This window comes from Kwoniella mangroviensis (assembly GCF_000507465.2).
Source record: "Kwoniella mangroviensis CBS 8507 chromosome 1 map unlocalized Ctg01, whole genome shotgun sequence".
NCBI lineage: Eukaryota > Fungi > Basidiomycota > Tremellomycetes > Tremellales > Cryptococcaceae > Kwoniella > Kwoniella mangrovensis.
In genome coordinates, this window is record NW_027062533.1 from 13,353,392 (window position 1) to 13,368,521 (window position 15,130).

At 44.6% G+C, this 15,130-nt stretch overlaps 4 protein-coding genes across 4 annotated transcripts; 1 reads left to right on the forward strand and 3 right to left on the reverse strand.

The window, feature by feature from the left end:
* Positions 1–11: 11 nt before the first annotated feature.
* Positions 12–4,394, reverse strand: I203_105037 (uncharacterized protein; the record flags this gene model as incomplete). Its single annotated transcript, XM_019143379.1, has 14 exons — positions 12–371; positions 454–501; positions 612–1,276; positions 1,425–1,662; positions 1,722–1,807; positions 1,876–2,134; positions 2,223–2,456; positions 2,519–2,635; positions 2,688–2,801; positions 2,860–3,044; positions 3,118–3,206; positions 3,284–4,008; positions 4,077–4,184; positions 4,251–4,394. 14 exons carry the CDS (start codon positions 4,392–4,394, stop codon positions 12–14), a joined length of 3,372 nt encoding a protein of 1,123 aa, XP_019006428.1.
* A 485-nt stretch (positions 4,395–4,879) lies between these two features.
* Positions 4,880–5,504, reverse strand: I203_105038 (uncharacterized protein; the record flags this gene model as incomplete). Its single annotated transcript, XM_019143378.1, has 3 exons — positions 4,880–4,900; positions 4,986–5,159; positions 5,229–5,504. The coding sequence occupies 3 exons, from the start codon at positions 5,502–5,504 to the stop codon at positions 4,880–4,882; spliced, it is 471 nt and encodes a 156-aa protein (XP_019006427.1).
* A 777-nt stretch (positions 5,505–6,281) lies between these two features.
* I203_105039 (plasma-membrane proton-efflux P-type ATPase) lies at positions 6,282–10,547 on the reverse strand (the record flags this gene model as incomplete). The annotated part of the gene is made up of 15 exons (XM_019143377.1): positions 6,282–7,024; positions 7,083–7,217; positions 7,287–7,352; positions 7,410–7,546; positions 7,610–8,058; positions 8,128–8,448; positions 8,527–8,947; positions 9,000–9,051; positions 9,128–9,407; positions 9,474–9,509; positions 9,571–9,727; positions 9,815–9,982; positions 10,056–10,153; positions 10,214–10,383; positions 10,454–10,547. 15 exons carry the CDS (start codon positions 10,545–10,547, stop codon positions 6,282–6,284), a joined length of 3,327 nt encoding a protein of 1,108 aa, XP_019006426.1.
* Positions 10,548–11,847: 1,300 nt separating this feature from the next.
* I203_105040 (uncharacterized protein) lies at positions 11,848–14,854 on the forward strand (the record flags this gene model as incomplete). The annotated part of the gene is made up of 8 exons (XM_019143376.1): positions 11,848–12,031; positions 12,154–12,441; positions 12,527–12,617; positions 12,687–13,012; positions 13,106–13,166; positions 13,239–13,310; positions 13,377–14,194; positions 14,283–14,854. 8 exons carry the CDS (start codon positions 11,848–11,850, stop codon positions 14,852–14,854), a joined length of 2,412 nt encoding a protein of 803 aa, XP_019006425.1.
* Between the last annotated feature and the right edge of the window lie 276 nt (positions 14,855–15,130).

Here is a 15,130-nt window from a genome sequence, read left to right on the forward strand (position 1 = left end):
AACCTTTTTGATCAAATATCTCCAGGGCGGTCGTCAAACCTCTCCAGAGTCGTAGGAGAAGGTGGAGTCTTATACATCCTCTCCGAGTCCAATTGAAGAGCCGAGCCGATCGCGGGTTGGTCGTTATCTTGAGAAGCAGATAAAGTGATACTTGGTGTAGGAGGATTTTGGCTAACAACCCGTTCTTCCTGGTCGATTATCGGAGTGTTATCGTTATCATTATCATGATGGAGTTGCTGGTCTTGCTGGTCTTGATGATCGTCATCGTCGTCGGATGATGTAGGTATAATACCAACTTGGTCTATAGCGGATATTAACGATGAGCCAGATTCGTCAATCGAATGAAGGAATCGAAGCAGTTCTTTGCAAAGCTAAGTAAGTCACGGATAAATCAACGATCAGCCAGTCATCTCGCACAGTATATTACGAGGATATGTCAATCTATGTACTCACATGAAATTCTTTTGACTTGATGGCCTGCTTCAACAACCTTATCGTATCCTACATCACACATAAAGCATATAATCAGCGTGGCATTCCCCACCACATGACCTCAACCAATGAAATAAATTCAGAGCCGGAGAATTTACATTGTGTGGATTATAACTCACCTCAACATCCATCTTTTCTCCCTCCTGTTGCAACCCCTCATCAGACATTCCATGAAGTACCAATAGATAACTAGCTGCCGTCCTCAGTTTATTTTCCTTTAGGCAAATCTCGAATAGATCTCGAGGTGATCCAACAAGGTCGAATAGTAAATTCCATCTGTCAATCTCCGTCTTTCTCGCACATCCCACTATCACCTCAAGGGAAGAATCGAAATGGTCCAAAAATTGAATGACAGCTGATAAGAGGGATATACCTTCCGGTGAGGATGATGGTGGTTTAGGCGATGGTGGAAGAGAGTCCAAAGAAATGATCTTCTCCCCTCCATGACCACGGTTGAATACTTTCGTTCCATCATCGACATCAGTGTTGTTTTCTATACTAGCTGTACTAGGTAGACTATTCGTTATGCCAGGTTTGGAAATCTCATCTTCCAGTACCGAATGCAGTAGTATCTCCAAAGAATGAGCGAAATAAACCAAGCTGTCGTAATGTCTAGCTAAGATCAGAGCATTCAGCAAGCTTGGAGGAGAAGAGGATAGGTGATATCGTAGAAATTGAGGTAAGAACAAGTGTGTCGAGGTGGATATCTTGTATATAGGCCAAGGGAGTCGTAATGATGAGTCTGGATCGACACCGATGATGATCGCTTTGTCCATTAGGATTGCTGAAGAATTTCGAAACAGGTAGTCAGCATCACATCCTCTCATTATAATCGAATATCCGCCAGGTTTAGAGGATGTTTTGGGAACCTCCCAAATAGCACCTCTGGATCGAAAATAGATGAAGGATTGTCGAAGATCAGAACCACCAACATAATGGATAAAAGTCCAATCTCAACTTGACGCTTTCCTCCACTTCCTCATAACTGTCGCTCGTACTATTTACTCTTGTAGCTTCAATCGTGAGAGCATCCAGCCAAATCCGCATATTCTGACCATCATATCCCCAAAGGGAGTTTTCCAAAGTGGCTACTCCGTGCAGGTGGGTCCAGTAGACTTCGATTCGATCGGCCAAAATCTGCATATCGTATCGCACTTCATCTGTTTTAGCCTATACGGAGAATCTTCAGCTTGTGGTATTTCGTGCGGCACGCGGGGGACATAGCTCACTCTGCGAGGTCTGAGTAAGACCAATTTCCCATCTACCAAGAAAATGATGGTGGCCACTATCAGATCATCTACGGGATCCCCCAGATCTACCATCGCAAGAGCATGTCATTAGCTTTCCAAGTTGGGTGCAATGAATAGGATAGTAGGTGCTCACTCTTCTGCGCCAGTGGGATCATCCAGCTCATACCTCTTACTCTATTTGGTACTTGCACGATACCTCTGAAACTAATACTTCCACATAAATGCAATTTGATCGAAGTCTGAGTCGGTAGAATCAGGAAATGGTAAAGGTTGTTGTCTGCTGTATAGACCAAAAGTGAATTGTCAAGTAGGGTCATGACGAGGACAGGTGACGGAAGAGTCTGAGTATGTAGTATTTCGGTTAGATTCAAGTCCCGAGAATATAGACGTATCTACCGTTCGATATGTTCGACATGATCAGCTTCGGCATCACAAAGATCAAGCTTCTAATTGTAAGCGGATGAGACGAATTTGGCTCACCTGATGAGTTTTCTCTACATCCACGGCAGCGATCAAAACATGATGGAACCATAATAAACCACCTCTGACAGTGAACTCCCTTTCCTGTCTTTCATCAGGAAACAACTTCCACCGTCCAGAAGAAGCTGAATAATGAGTGAGACCCTTCCTTCCAGCCACAGCGATCAATTTTCCATCCGACGAGATAGAGGCGTATCGAAGTGGCCAATTGGTAGCTATATAGGCGGCGGGAATCTGCAGAAATTACATATATGGTCAGCTTAGCAGACATATAAGGATTTGGCGCAGTAGCTGACCTTGATACTTTGCCAAACATCTGATTCGGGATTGATCACACTCATATCAGGTTGATCGGCACCTCGATAGACCAGTACCCTATCGTCCATCTGCAGGAAAGCATATCTCGTGTTGTCCTATTTTTCAGGTCAGCGATCGAATTTCCGATACGTAGATACCGATACGTACAGGTGACTGTTGACTGGTCGTAGCGCTCTTCACAAACGATACGACCTCTATCTGAGGACCATGACTTAGTCCTGGTCGAAGAAGGAAAAGTTCCAAATTCCCAGGTACCCAAAACTACTATATTTCAGCAATTCTTTTCCAACATGTCACAAAACAGCCAGCGTCGACTTACGAGGTCGACTACTCCCATTGCACGTTGACCATGATCACCATCGTCGAGGGCATCTTCATCTTTGATTCCCCATCCACCTAGTCTTCCACCCATACTCCATGCCGCCCAACCTTTCTCATATCCTGCAGCTAGGCAGTACCCGTCACCTGTCCAAGCAAGACTAGTCACTCCGCCAGGTGAAGAATCTGACATGATCATCTATATCAGCGGCAGAACTGAAACTGAACAAATGTGACATCGTGAAAAGATGCGACTTACGTAGATTTGCAGGCATCCTCAAATCCAGAGTATGAGATAATCTAGGTTGCGCAGGATAAGGTGGAAGCGAAATGATATTTATCTTTCCACTAGACCATATGAGTAATCAAATGTCAGTGAAAGGCAAATTTACATGATGCAGTGTTTTTCATCAATTTAAGCTCACCTCGCCAGACCAACTGCTATCAGTCCGAATCTAGGATTCACCGCTACCTGTTCTGCATAATCCTCCACATCCCCACTATCATCCATTATGTTACTCTCCATGAATCCCAGAGCTTCCGTACGTTTGACCACATCTTGGGGAGCATATACGTTTGGTGGATGTATTTTGACACCGAGGTATTTCGGTCCATTCAGTAATTGTGATTTCTGAGATTCGGAATTTGATATCTGAGCAAGTTGAGCAGATTGATACATGACGTACAATCTGCCATCTTGATTCAACAGTGTATATACCGCTGGTAATCCAGGTGTACGAAATGTCGTTATTTCCTGAGGTAGAGGTATGCCCATCCCGCTTGGACCGGAAGGAATCATCCAATCTTTCGCATTCTGTAGATCCCATATATTGCAATCTATCTGAGCTTCCGAGTCACCATCAAGGGGAGGAGGGGGGAAATGCGAACCGGGGGGTGAAAGTAGTTGACTAGGGATAGGATATGGAACGGATAAGATTGAAGGTGGATGCTGTAAAACCAAGAGGAGGTTATGAGGTTGAAGAATCAATGATTCGCATCGACCCATGATGAAAGCTGTACCGAGACTTCGCAGATCCCAACCCATCACGACGTCGCCTTCGCCTGGTCCAGGTGTGGATGGACCTGGTGAGTCATACGAGGGTCGAGAGGTGGGAAGAAGTTGATAGAATAGGAGATGGGAAGTGTTCGTCTGAACAAGAAGATAGTAATAATCATCAGCTTTATCTGTATGAAGCAATTGAAGAGGTCCGGTCTTACGAGTATGATTATACCCCTCCCATCGTATGCCCAATATACATCCACATTGACACCAAATCGTTCTATACTACCCGGTGACCTTATGACAGCTGCCTGAAGCACGGTCGGCTGTGAGAGATAAATTAATTTCAGTGAATCAAACATTTCTACCAGAGTTCCATGACTCGTACTCACTCTCACATCCCATACACCAAGGCCATTCTCGGTGATACTCGCAAAGAAATTACCTTTCCTACTTGATTTGACTCTTAAGATGGGTTTATCGTCCAGAGGTGAAGGGGTATTGACGAGTCGTGTGGTCGCTGTAGGCCAGTACATTGTTGATCATGTATGTTATTGCGCTCTCTAACAAGCCAGCGGGTTGAAATTAGCTTGTCTTGATTCTGAATCGATGCTCCTACCTCAAAGACAGGTTCGAGATTGGGTGGATGGTGGTGTTGTTGTTGTTGTCATCATGATCGTAACGAATTACGTAAAGATAGTGGAACGGACTTCAGGCTCCGTGGCAACAGAAATCAGTGTTGATGCAGCTTTACATACCCGTAGACTTACCTACATCCAGTGGACCTGCGATGAGGAGTAAATATATTCATAGTGCAGAGAGATATTAGTTGGCAGTCCTGGAATGCCATGTCTCCTGCTCATTGAAGTATTGCAGAATTAACGATATGCATTCATAGGATGTCTCATCGATAATGCTACTATCCGACAATATTTACAGTATAAAGACAGCTCAGGTTTGAGCACTACATCGCACTACCTAGAGGCATCTTCCCAAGATTCAACGGATACTGCTTAGCAGTCTACTCTGCGGGTAGACTCTCCTGCAGTCGATAGCAAAAACATCCATCAGAACCGTCAGTCGGGAACACCATATGGTACTAGCATTGCAGCAGAGCAATCACTCACCGAGCTAATATCGGGAAAAGCATCACCTTCTTTCCAACCGTCTTTCGCATGGGCTTCATCTTTAGGACACCACACTTTGCCTTTATCAGATCTCTTACCTTCCAGCCAAGGTTCGTGATCGATAAAGTTGAAAGTGGGAGTATCGTAGGACAGTTTCAATCCCTGAGCGTAACACTGAAGTAATTCAAACCAAACCATCAATAATGAGCTCAATCCGTTTGGTCGGATCGGTACAGTACTTACTGTAGCATTGTATAAATCCACAAAATTCCCCTCATCATTCTTCTTTTTAGGTAAGAAAAAGAATTTACCAGTAGTTTTGCCCAAATCTGCTTCTTCGAAAGCCCAAGATGCCTTGTCCCCCACGTCATCCCTTATAAAAGGTGCAAAGCCCTGTTGGTAATCTACACCAGGCCCAAAGGTGACTCGTACAGCTACGTTGGTAGCGTCTGTCTGAGCCAGTGTACAGGGGGCGCCGAAGAAGGCGAAGATGGTGGCAATGGTAGTGAGCTTGATCATTGTGAAGGTAAGGTATTGCTAGTACGGCACTTCCCTGAGAAACCGTAAGATATATGGAAGATTGATAGAGAGCAAAGAACCGTCAAGGCCTGCTACGAGTAGAATGTGTCAAAAGGTATATTTGATAGTGACCTGCACTTCAGCTGAATTACAATGAAAGTGACTGCTGGCTTTTATATCTTGCAGTACTCGCTTGTAATCAGATTTTCAATTTTACGTTCCATTCTCTGAGAGGGGGTAATGACGAGGGGTAATGACGATGAGATGGACAGTCTTACCTCGGTCCTCTGAATGTCAGGAGCACGAGGGTCAATTCATTCATATTGCTACCCTCCTTTCTCGTCCCATACAATGATAGTCAATGATGACCGAAGGGAGATTTATGAAAGGATGAAACGTGCTGAACCGTTTCAATGACATACTGACACTCACCAGCTTGCTTGCAGCTCATAAGTCGGCAGATTCGTCAAGTCGATAAAGGATACATTTGTCATATGAGATGTATTTGTGATGTTTTAGCTGTTTTATGCGATTATATCTGAACTACGAGAAAATCATGTAGAATATAATGTATTTACGTTTTCTTGGTAGATGAAACGGAGTCAATCTTATTGCTAAATAGCAATATAAAGCTTTTCCTAAACGCTACAGGATACTAAGAATGTCCTTGTCTTTGAATTCATACATTTACCCTCCTATACCCACTACCTTCGCTCCATCCTCCAATGTCATTGGCAATTAATTGATAACATTGCCAAGCTCGATATGATCAGATAGTCAAGGTTCCACATGAGTTCCCTCACTTGATCTCTCATCTTCATCGGTCCTTTGTGAATTATCCTTATTCAGATTACTATCCGGGTTACCTTGAGTATGTTCCTTAGTTGAAACCTCTGTGGGTTCACCTTCGCTTCCTTTTTGTTTCGATCCAGGTCCACTTGAAGGATGTCTCTTTTGGCCTTGTTGTTTTTCGGCTTCTGCTTGATCACCTTTACCAGCATGATCCATCATGGTCTTATCTCCACCCTCAACTCCTTTACCTTTATCAGAAGATTTACTATCTTGTTCTTTTTTAGGTTTTGATTTCGGTTTCTTATCTTTGTCATCACCTGAACCTTCCTTAGGTGTGGCAGAGCCAGATCCACCAGACGCGAATCGGAAGTAGGATCCGTTGTGATCTGACTCATGAACGATAGTCAATCTTTGTAAGTCGGTAAGGAAATTCTCGAGTTTTTCGTTTCTCTTCGATCGAGATACTCTGCCAATATGGTCTAACCAAGAGATCTTGTTGAGGATGAGGTAGACAAGCAAGATGACGACTGTGACACCGAAAGAGTACCCCCAGATCTTGACGATGGTAACGATATCGACCCATCCGCCATGTTCGATAGCAGGTCCAGAGATCCATCCGTAAGCGGCAAAGAAGGAAGCGAGCAGATCGACTCCCAAGACAGCCGCAATAAGTTGGAAAGAGGGGAAGACATTCGGAGTTCCTGGCTCTTGAGCCAATCGAGTGATGACTACAGGTAAATAAAGTGTCAGAATGGTTTTTCAATCTCGTATCAATTATCGACTTACAGATAACCCAAGATTCAGTAAGGGCAACTTCCAGGAACAAGACTTCTTGTACTGAACCGAAGTTCTGGATAATACCTCCGTTCTCTAAATACAAAGTCCCTCGGATGATCCAAGTACCAGCAGCTAGCAGAAGACCTGAACAAGAGTACATATGAGCTTTCGCACCTCACACATGAAAAAGAGTCTTTGTGACTCGGAGCTCACCCATGATTGTGGAGATGATCCAGACTTTTGGTAATTGCCATTCGACTGGTTGTCTAGCGTAAGGGGCTGTTCCATACGCAGTAAGTTGCTAGGCCTATCACGGTATAACGTCGAACAGCTCACCTCGATCATAAGCTATAGCAATGGTAGCTACATCCGCAAAGATAGCCAAAAACACAATCAAGTCTACTCGGATTGTCTCATTCTTGATCAAGATTGAAAGCATGAGATATACTTGGAGATGTACACAAAGGGCGATACTTTTCGAAACGCACAGTCAGCATACCCTATTGCCATTATCAATGACAAAAGGCAGAACTCACCGATAGATGATATACGCTTTCATCCTATGGAAGATCTGTCGGGCTACTTTGATAGCAGTGATAATAGTTGATAAACCTTCATCTAAGAAAACTACATCTGCAGCCGTCCGAGCAGCGTCCGAGGCACCTTCCACGGCAATACCACAATCTGCCTTCTTGAGTGAGGGAGCATCGTTGACACCATCTCCAGTCATTGCAGTTAAATGTCCTCTTTCTTGAAGGAGGTTGACGACTTGGTACTTATGTTCAGGGAAGACTTCAGCAAATCCATCAGCTGCTTCGACGAAATCTCTAATATCAGATCCAGCCATCCCACCTCCAATCAATTTTTCTGAATCGTACACATTGGTCTTGAGGCCTAGTTGTTTACATGTTTCCTTGGCGATGGCAACAGCATCTCCGGTCAACATCTTGACTGAGATACCGAGTTCGTGCGCTTCTCCGATGGTCTATATACAATAACGAACATGAGCAGGATCCTGACATTAGGATGTTGTGAGATAAAGGCAATCACTCACCTTGGCAGTATCAGCTCTAGGAGGATCAAACATACATAACATTCCCAACAATTCCCAGTCTTTGCCATCTTCCTTTACAGCTACACCCAAAGACCTAAATCCTCTAGAAGCGAACTGTTGAGCTTGATTTCTGTAATCCGCCACTGTATGAGCATCGAATTTAGACAATTTCAAAATGGCGTTTGGTGCACCTTTAGCACAGGTGTAGTGTTTTCCGTCTTTCTCAACCTCGGCTGTGATTCGTTTTGAGACTGGATCGAAAGGTGTAAACTTGTGTGTCTTCCATCCGCCTTTCAACATCTCTTGAGCTTTTGGGAAGTCCTAAATAATCGTCCCACGAAGTCAAATCAGCGATACCATTACCGAAAGTACACATCATGTTATTCATGGTCGACTTACCTTGAGTCCAACGATCGTGACCTTATCAATTGGGTCTAATCCTCTTACATTATGGGACGAAGCAAGAACAGCGACAGTCATGAACCAATTGGGATCAACATCAGGCGCGACATAGGGCTCATTAAGCGATAGCTTGTTGGCGGTCAATGTTCCAGTCTTATCCGAGCAAAGAATATCTACACCAGCGAGCGATTCAATGGCGGTCAATTTCTGTACGATCGCTTTTCTTCTGGCCAAGTAGGCAGCACCAACAGCCAGGGTGGTGGTGGTGACCACGGGCAGACCGACGGGTACACCAATGATGAGGAAAATAAGGGCATAGACGAGTAAGTTGTTCTGACTAGGTGTAGCGATCTTGGTACCGCGGAAGAACCCTCCAATCCAGACAGCGAAGATGAATGCGACGACCATGACAAGGAGACTACAGTGACACTTAGTAGATATCCAGGCTGGCGCAGGCGATATCGACTTACGTTGTTCCAATACCACCGAGAACGATTTGGAAGTGTCCCTTCTCGTTCGAGCCTAGATCATATATAGCATCAATATTGATAGCCAATCATGATACACTTCAATCATTCTGGGAACGTGTGTTACTCACTAGATACCAAAGTAGCCGTTCTACCTACAAAAGAACCTTTCGCAGAGACCGTAACTATCCCATAACATTTACCCCTTTTCACACCACACGTATAATATGCGATATCGCCAACGAATTTATCTACGGCTAACGATTCACCGGTGATAGCAGATTGGTCGACTGACATCACGGAAGGACCTTTATCGGGTCCATCATCGTCGTCGTTCTCTTCATCATCAGAATCGTTATGTTGTCCCTTGGCCTTCTTGGATTTCTCGTGGTTGTCTAAAATCTCTTTGGACTGATAAAAGAGGTATTCAGCTCTCCTGTTGTGCGTCAGACACAGCCAAGCAAGACAAGTATTCACCTTAGATCCATCTTTGTCCTGGTAATCTCCCAAGATCTAACGAACAGACCAAGGTCAGCGCCAGAGATGCGGGATACGCTCGAATCCTTTTACATACCTTGGCATCAGCAGCGATTGTGTTACCTTCTTCAAGAACGATGATGTCTCCAGGAACCAACTCTCTAGCTTCGATTTCCTGTTCCTTGCCATCTCGAACAGCAACAGTCTTCATGGCTATACCCGCTTTCAACTGAGCAACAATATCTCCGGCTTGCCTGTGAGGTACACCAGCAGTCAGCTCAATCCTCCTTCTTGACGAGCAAGTGGGAATTGCATAATCGTTGTGATGGAGGGATACTCACTTCTCCTGGTACCAACCGACAGCAGCGTTCAGGAATAAGATACCAATGATCACACCGAAATCGATCCAGTCTCTCAGACCAGCAGCAAGCAAGACAGCCAATTCCATGACGTATAAGATGGGACCTCGGAAATACGATATGAACTTGATGAATTGATTTTCGGATGGACTACAAGCATCGATCCCGTCAGAGCCAGGCAACGATGTAAGAACAGAGCTCAGGCAAGAATATCCATACATACCTCTCAAGTTCATTCCATCCTGAGTGTTTCCTTCTCTCATCGATATCAGAGGAGGATAGACCTTTTTGTCGATCAGTCTCCAACCATTCTTGTGGGACCTGCGTAAGGGGGATTTTGAGCACGAATATAATATATTATGAGGAATTTGAAGGACTGACCTTCTTGGTACCGGATTCTACTTTTGTCTTCTTCCAAGGTGCATACCATTTCCTAACGTATTTCGTATTCTTATCATCGTCTTCATCATCATCGTCCTTCTTGTTCTTTAGCTTTTGCTTCTGCTCCTCTACATATCGCAATAGTACATCATATTCTTCCCCTTCATACTCTGCATAAAAAAATTCAAAATCAGTATAGACCCATAATCCAGTTGCAGATAGGTCACTTGCGCTACTCACTCTTCTTCTCCTCTTCTTCATTACGCTTAGCTTCAGCATCTGCGTCCCCAGACTCGGGATCTTTCTTGTGGTTCTTCCTATGTGTCAAAGCCATAGTTCTCGCTTCCTTTGTGGTTCTCCAGGTCAGGCCTTCCAAGATGGTCCTGAAATACTTACACCGGTCTTCTTGGGCTCCTATAAAATTGGCTGTGACAAGAACAACAGTTGATAATGTTGTCTATACCACTTGGTGATGAAGTAGCAAACAGGATCTGATATATTATTATAAATCAGATTAACATCAATCTCCTTCACCTGCGACAAAGTGAGAAAATGTTTATAATAATAGATATGACGTCTTTCAGCCATATGCGTTCACCGAATACCGAATCGAGTACTAACTACTGTTGCATGCATATGTGTTCGTCATCACCTGGGCCCCTGAACTGAGTTCTCTCATTTTACCCCCTTTCAATTCAGGCTGAATCAAGATACCACAATCGACCTGCATTTAACGAGGTCTTCCCGGCCGTGCTTGCCAGTGATTCCATCTGAGAATGATTCAGGTGACCGTTGCGGTAAGAGAAGGAAAAGAGTAAGAGTACTCGTACCGGTCACAATCTATTTACGGATACCAAACGTCATTCCGTGCCTGCGCATCGTAATCTTCCGATTCAAGCGATTCCCAGCCCAAGCCGCGCCGCGAGGAGCTCCAGCTGGGAACGCTCCGCTGGAACTGGCGAAATGTGGTGTAATCATTCAAGATGACGAGTGGAGGTTTAAAAAGAACTCAGTGGGTATGAGGCCATATGATTGCTTGTAACACGTACGAGTATGATGGGTTGCCTACGCATCTCGAAACCAGGCAAGAGATTCAACTGAGTAATGCAGCTCGGCAAAGATGTGGATTCGATAAGAATGAGGAAGCCACAGGAGGGGGATGAGGTTGATCGAGATCTAGCTCATCAGCATGGATCGTTTTCCTCCGAGCACGCTCAAGCATCCTTTGCGACTCAATGAATCACCATCAAGGAAAGCGAAAGGATGGGATGGATCAAAAGTCGTGTTCACCGCATGCTGGCTTAACCCCAAGATCGTTGAGTAGACCTGACGATTGTCACTCTGTGTGTGTGTATGGATCAGCCCACAGAGAGCGACCATGACAAGGAAGCAGGACAATAAGCATGTCCCAGTGCGATTCTGTGTGTGTGTGCGTGTTCATCCAATGCGTGCCGATCAGATCAGATCAAGAAACGGCGCTTTATCCTCGAGGAGGATATGCGAAAATTATCAACCCTCCAGGTGCAGTACTCCCGTACACCCACTTCTCAATCAAACATATATATGTATGCTGATGCTTTTTAACACCTTTATCAACTAAACTAATATTCAACATCTACTGAAATCGATGAATCATGTCAAAGATCAAGATCTCCCGACCTAAAACATCCATCAGTCTTGGTCGACTGCAAGGTGAAGCGAGACGATATTTCGGGTCTAACCCAATCTTGCTGGAAGCTGGTAAAGTCGTCTTGGCTGCGGTGATGGTAGAAGTGACGAGGAGGGTGACGAGTTCTATCAATAATGCTATCAATCAAGGTGAGTACACTCTTCTTCCAGTGTGTCAGCTGGTCTATACAATACACTGTTATATACATATTCCACATTCACATTGCTAAAAGGAGTAAATAACTGCTGATTATACTACTCCATGTTGTTAGGTCTCATACTCCGAGCTACCATCCCATCTTCTGATCCAGCATACGACTGGCTGATCCACTTCATTCGTCAACACACTTCCGCCTTATCCAAGTCAACCAAAGACAGTATCCCATTTTGGACAGACTACCTCGAAGCGATGTATCCTACCGGCCGATATCCCCCAAAAGAGATGATCATCCGATCCAAGTTACCGACCAACGCACCCCTGAAAACGGAGGAACACGGTGATCCAAATGACCCCTCAAGAGCTAACGATGAGGTGGAATTGTTTACTCTGCCTACCAAAAGTGAGCATCCACCACCTACCCATTTCCGGCAGATCGGATGAGAAGGCAATATCATAATCTCACTCCACTATCATGGCCTACTTAGCTATCAACATGGACATTCCATTCGAAGGTCATACATTCCATTTCGTACTGGAAACCAATAGTGGGCAAAAAGAGCGAAACCTGAAAATATCGTAAGTTGCTCTCTCTATTCTGTCGTATCCTAACAAGTGTTGACATATGATAGCTCACCCTGACCGTAGGGTATCGTCCTTCTCTCGCTCTCGGGAGATATTCCATTCTCTCATCTATCACTCCCGAACCCTCTACCTTGCCAAGTCTCATAGCAGATTATCAATCTACATTCCCCGTCTGACCACACACTGGTGGGTAGGTTCATGGAACTTGACTTCCTTCAAACCTATCAGACCATGGGAGTCGGTCTTTCTCCCTCAATCGGTCAAAGATGGTGTATTGAGGGATACAAGGGAGTTCCTGGAGAACAAGCAGTTTTATCAGGATAGGGGATTACCTTGGAGAAGAGGCTGGTTGCTTTATGGCCTACCAGGTACAGGAAAGACTTCATTGAGTGAGTGACAACTTCTATATACACCAACACCGGTATACTATGATAACGATAGAGCAGCTGATTTTCGGCTTGTTCGAATGATCTTATGTATAGTCACAGCGCTTGCATCTCATTTCAAACTCGGCGTATACATCGTCAACGTCGGGGCTAAAGGGTGAGTGACCTTGAGATATGTATGTCAATTCATACGCCTTTAGCTATAGATTGACATTGTCCTGGTCTGCAGACTCGACGACGAGGTACTCATGAAGTTGGTGATGGACTGCCCAAAGAAATGCATTCTTCTCTTTGAAGACATGTAAGCTGCTTCAGGTTGCTTGAAAACGATTGACAAGACTAATTCGTCTCTCTTCACGTTGTATAGCGACTGTGCTTTTCGAAGTCGTAAGAAGGGTGCTACGACCGTAGGACTCCCGCCTCCATCTGTATCACCAAAGAAGAAGGCCAAGCGTACAAGTCCATCGAAGTCATCTGTTCCGACTGCAGTCCTTGATGACTCAGCTGTCACAGAAGGTACTTCCGCTAATGTTTCTGACTCTACCGCCAAACAGAAAATCAGTGATCAAGAACCGAACTCTGCACCAGCCATGCAGGCTATTGATGGTACTGAGAGCGCTCCAGATCCTTCACTGGCCACTGTTACTTCACCTGGAAGATCTCTTGATACCGCATTGATTAAACTGGCTGCTCAAGATCCCGACGATCGAGGTGATACGGATTCCAAAGACGTTTTGCCTCCTATTCAAACTCGAAAACCGGTAAATGGCAATACCACCTCATCTGATGTACCGACATCTTCCGATGAACTCACTTCTGATGCCAATAAACCACAAGATGCCTCCTCCACGAACCCAGAAATTGCTCCCACAAAAGTCAAGAAAAGTGGCGTCACCCCTCCTACCGAGACCACAGACAAGAAAGAATACTTCACTGTCACTTCCGCCACCTCTACCGATCCATCCAAGGAAGACGATGCCCAAATCGAACTTACGACTTCGGGTGAAGGAGAATGGACGAGCTTCTCCTCTCATTATCAAAGAGAAGAGGAGGAGAGGAACCGATCGTCTGTCACATTATCAGGATTGCTGAACGCCATAGACGGCCTTGCTGCAAGTGAAGGTAGGATACTGTTCTGTACGACCAATCACGTAAGAAGGATTGATCCTGCGTTATCAAGACCTGGTCAGTGGTTTTGACTTCCACATTCCTTTCCTTACTATGTGTGGCCCTCTCGATTCGAGGAGTGAGGCTGATGCATCGTATACAATAGGTCGATGCGACGTCTGGGTCGAATTTACTCATGCAACGAGAGATCAGGCATACGACCTGTTCATGTATTTCTATCGACCAAGACCATCGGATGAAACTGGAAACACGATCAGCCATCCTCTGATCCCGCCAAATGCATCAACATTTGGTCAAGATTACAGTTCATCACTTCCAAGAGATAAAAACATTCAGGAGGTAGAAGATGACGGTGAATCAACCTACGAATATTCCTCATCATCATCATCCTCGTCCCCTGTCATCAGTTCACCAAATTCTTCAGCACCATCAACAGCTATAAGTCGAGCTACTAGCAGCACCACTCTCGATACAGAAATCACCATACCTGAATCCGAAGCTGCAAACGAAATGGACACACCCAAAGGAGAAAAAGCGAAAGACGATCTTGAGATCTTGGCTGATCATTTTGCAGATTCGCTTCCTGGAAATCGTCTGACCATATCGGCTTTACAAGGTTATCTGATGGGGTATAAACTGAATCCAGCTAGGGCTTCGGAGATGTTTGTGGAGTGGGTTCATGTAGGTTGTCCACAGGGTCTGGAGATGATAAGATAGAAGATAAGTAGGAATGAGAAAAAGGTCAATAAGAGAATGGTGCGTTTGAATCATTGTGTATACAGTATCGACGCTTGGTGAGATCATTATTGCGTATGCTTTAGGAAATCAATAGATTGACCACGAGATACTTCTTTATTGTTAATGATACATATTTCCCATATCATATCATATAAATGCATATCTATTATATGTATAAGCATCTTTTTATGATAGACATGTGCTGCAGAAAAGTCGAGTCGCAACATCCCACAAGAATGCCATTCTTCAATTTTG